Source organism: Crassostrea angulata, chromosome 5 (genome assembly GCF_025612915.1).
Source record: "Crassostrea angulata isolate pt1a10 chromosome 5, ASM2561291v2, whole genome shotgun sequence".
Taxonomy (NCBI): domain Eukaryota; kingdom Metazoa; phylum Mollusca; class Bivalvia; order Ostreida; family Ostreidae; genus Magallana; species Magallana angulata.
Genome location: NC_069115.1, coordinates 55,587,136 through 55,590,335, shown reverse-complemented (window position 1 = coordinate 55,590,335; position 3,200 = coordinate 55,587,136). Strand labels below are relative to the sequence as shown.

The 3,200-nt window shown below is 31.2% G+C and overlaps 1 protein-coding gene across 1 annotated transcript; it reads right to left on the bottom strand.

Annotated features, from left to right (window-relative positions):
• Positions 1–1,087: 1,087 nt before the first annotated feature.
• LOC128185808 (uncharacterized) lies at positions 1,088–2,449 on the bottom strand. The gene is made up of 2 exons (XM_052855476.1): positions 2,317–2,449; positions 1,088–2,005 (listed from the first exon to the last, which is right to left on the bottom strand). The coding sequence occupies exons 1-2, from the start codon at positions 2,380–2,382 to the stop codon at positions 1,649–1,651; spliced, it is 423 nt and encodes a 140-aa protein (XP_052711436.1). The 5' UTR covers positions 2,383–2,449; the 3' UTR covers positions 1,088–1,648.
• Between the last annotated feature and the right edge of the window lie 751 nt (positions 2,450–3,200).

Below are 3,200 nucleotides of genomic sequence, written 5' to 3'. Positions count from 1 at the left end.
AAATTCTAAAAAAATACAGCTCATATTGCTTTAAGGATAACTTTTATAAGTAGTGAAACACATGCGTTTTCACTGTCATTCAAAATTGACGTAAATTATAGCGTGTATAGCTTTAACTGAAGTTTTTCACAATTTTGACGAACTCCTACATATTAGTTGTTTCCAAGGATATAATATTTCCTATATATTGTTATAAAAAAATCTCTTAATGTAACCCCGCCGTACCCCTGGAGTCATGTTTTAAACAACTTCAAAATACACTACCAGAAAAGTCTTGATTTCTAATATGTCTAGCTTGCTTTTGCTGTTTTAGAGAGGAGTATTTGACCGAATTGTCTCTAATACTTTTGAATGAACAGTATCTTTTCACAAATCCTTGTTGAGGCTAATAAATTTTGCAAATTAAAAAAGAAACAAGCTGTATAAACATGCATCTATGAAATTTGACAAATTTAACCTTGTTGTTAATCAGCAGATTATATTAAAAGATTTAATATGTCCCTACAAACATTAATGACCATTACCTTTCTTTCTGTAAAAGTTCTTCATGTTTTATCAGATACATTTAAAGTAAAAGTAGGGGTTCCCTTTTGTGGACTAGATCACATCATTGTGGTTGCGAAATGAATGAACTTTTAATCAGCACGACATGGTCACAAATTTACTATCTCGCTTTTACATAAATTTGGGATTCTCGTTTAGATAGACTTGAACTTTCCTTTTCCATCGATACACTTTGCCAAGTTTGTGGGGTTTATTGATACGTTAAAATGCCTTGTTATATTATACCGTGAAGTTTACAGCGTGTAAATCATGTTAATGTTTAACAGTTGTGCATACTCTCGTCTACTTGATTCAGAAAGTTAAATTAATTAGTACGCAAATTAATGAATCAAGAAAACCCACAACATTTACGAAAATAAAGCATTCACTCAGCTCCTTTCATTGTTACACAGTAGCATTATGTAGTGAACGATGGTATATTGTATGATATTGTTTCATACAGGGTGGCGATATCTTTATAATTTAAAATGATGAAAAAAATGTGTCGATTAAGCCAAGAATTAGAGTTCTATAATCCAACAATTTGATTTATTTTCTCAACAAACAAACACATGAACTAAAAGGGCAACAGCAAAATAACAATAAATAATAAGTATTTAAAAACTGATGAACATATTTTTAAAATATGTATCTATTATGCACAAATTATACGTTGCTTTAAATACAAATATAAGAGAGGGATCATAACAAGATTCTAGAAAGCCAGTACTGCATAACGATGGAACCAAAGTTCACTTTCAATGTTTTCAAGATGTCAATATATGCAATCATGTACACAAGCTATTTTTATCTAATTATACTTGCACTTATATATTTTTATATTGTTTTCTGAAGAATTAGAAACAGTACGAAGTTACTGTTACTTTCATTAAAACAATATCTTTGAAATGTATTGAAACTATTGTAATGCACATATTAAATGCTAGTTCTAACATATCTAGATTGATTGTCAAGTATCAGTTCTACTCATCTACAGTAAAATGATAAAATAAACAGGATTCTCCTCTCGATAAATGTAACAGTCCACATTAAAGGTATAACGAGACAGAGGTGTCACCGGTATATCGTCTGGATGATATAATCATCACAGACATTCGTCGTAACATTCAGCAAACTCGTCGTTACAGTAGTAGGCGCATCGTCGTCTGCTCCAGTAATTATTTTTCGACCGGCATCCGGTCAAGCATTTGGACTTATTATTGTCACAAGAAATCAGACAGCGACATTCATCATTGCACTCTACAAAGTCCTCCGTACATTCTGTCGCGCATTCCATGAACCCCCTTCTGCTCCGGATATAGTCGACACGACATTCATTCGTACAATCTACTCTTTCCTTTAAGCACGACTTGTTACATTTGAGATAGGACGGAGAATTGGCTTCGGTAAAGGCAGATTCAGCAATCAGAGCCTGGATCAGTAACAAAGCCACTACTGGAACCTGTTAACGAGATATAATTTAAATTCCTCAAATTTTATAAATGAATCATGAATGAGTAAAAAAAAATGTACTGAATTTTTGTTTATTCATAATCTAGGAACTTTGTTGGTAAAGCAAATATTTTGCAATATAATTTTATTTTCATAAAAGGATTACTGCCTATCCAATAAATTCAAACACGTATACAAAAAATTTGCAAACGTTGAAAACTATCAAGAAAATATTCCTTAAACTTGTACAATTAAAACATAATTCATAAAAGAATACAATTTAATAACATAGCAAAAAGATACAATCTTTTTTAAACTTACCATTGTGCAAAACAACTGGGAAATTGTTATCTCAGAACGGCACCAGAAACTGAACACTGAGGCCATTAACCGGTTGGCTTATATAGCCCAGGGATCTACATACATCACTGTTTATCCGACAATCCACCAACAGGGGAGACTGTCAAAATTTACATTTCATGAATTTCATTAGGTTATGAAAAATTACACGTTGTTGAATCATATGTAAGAATCTTTCTTTTGGATTGGGTGGATAAAAAAATCTGACCTTTACTTTAATTCTTATAAATCTTAAGTTGACATCAAAGATTCCTGAATTACATAACGAAGAAGACTGCCACATTATGACAGTTTTAACATTTGTTTGAAAAAAATCCAAACACAGATTAAAAAAAAACAAAATTACTAAAGGAAAGTATCATTTTCGAGAAACAGGTTTATTTAGTTGATATGTGTAAATTATGTCAATATTCAACTTAATGTTTAAACAAGTGGAAACACTTGCTCATCAATTTTTATTCATTAAATTGAAAAATCTTTCCTTCAACTTGATTAAAACGAAATAATACACGCTATCAACAAGTTGGAGATAAAAATTAAAATTCTTACAACGAAACCAGGTTCTCTAATATATGTTAGCAACTTTCCCATAAATATCTTGACAATTGGGTTTATTCAAGAAAAAAATCACACACTTTGTGAACGTTTTGATATTTTAGCTGGCATTTGTCGCGCGACCTCTTATCTTTGATCAATTACTTTTATCGCTGATATATAGTCCAGACGAAGTCCTATCAATTCTTACCTCAACATTATAGAGAAAGCATTTTGCGCGTATTCTCGTAAAATGCGAGATTTTTTAGCTTTGTTGTAATTAGTATGCTTCTTATACCCTATATTATCTA

Excerpts from the sequence above, each read along its gene's own strand:
- LOC128185808 (XM_052855476.1), bottom strand. The coding sequence starts at position 2,382 with ATGGCCTCAGTGTTCAGTTTCTGGTGCCGTTCTGAGATAACAATTTCC. Across the intron at positions 2,006-2,316 it reads CCCAGTTGTTTTGCACAATG|GTTCCAGTAGTGGCTTTGTT; the intron begins GTAAGTTTAAAA and ends TCTCGTTAACAG.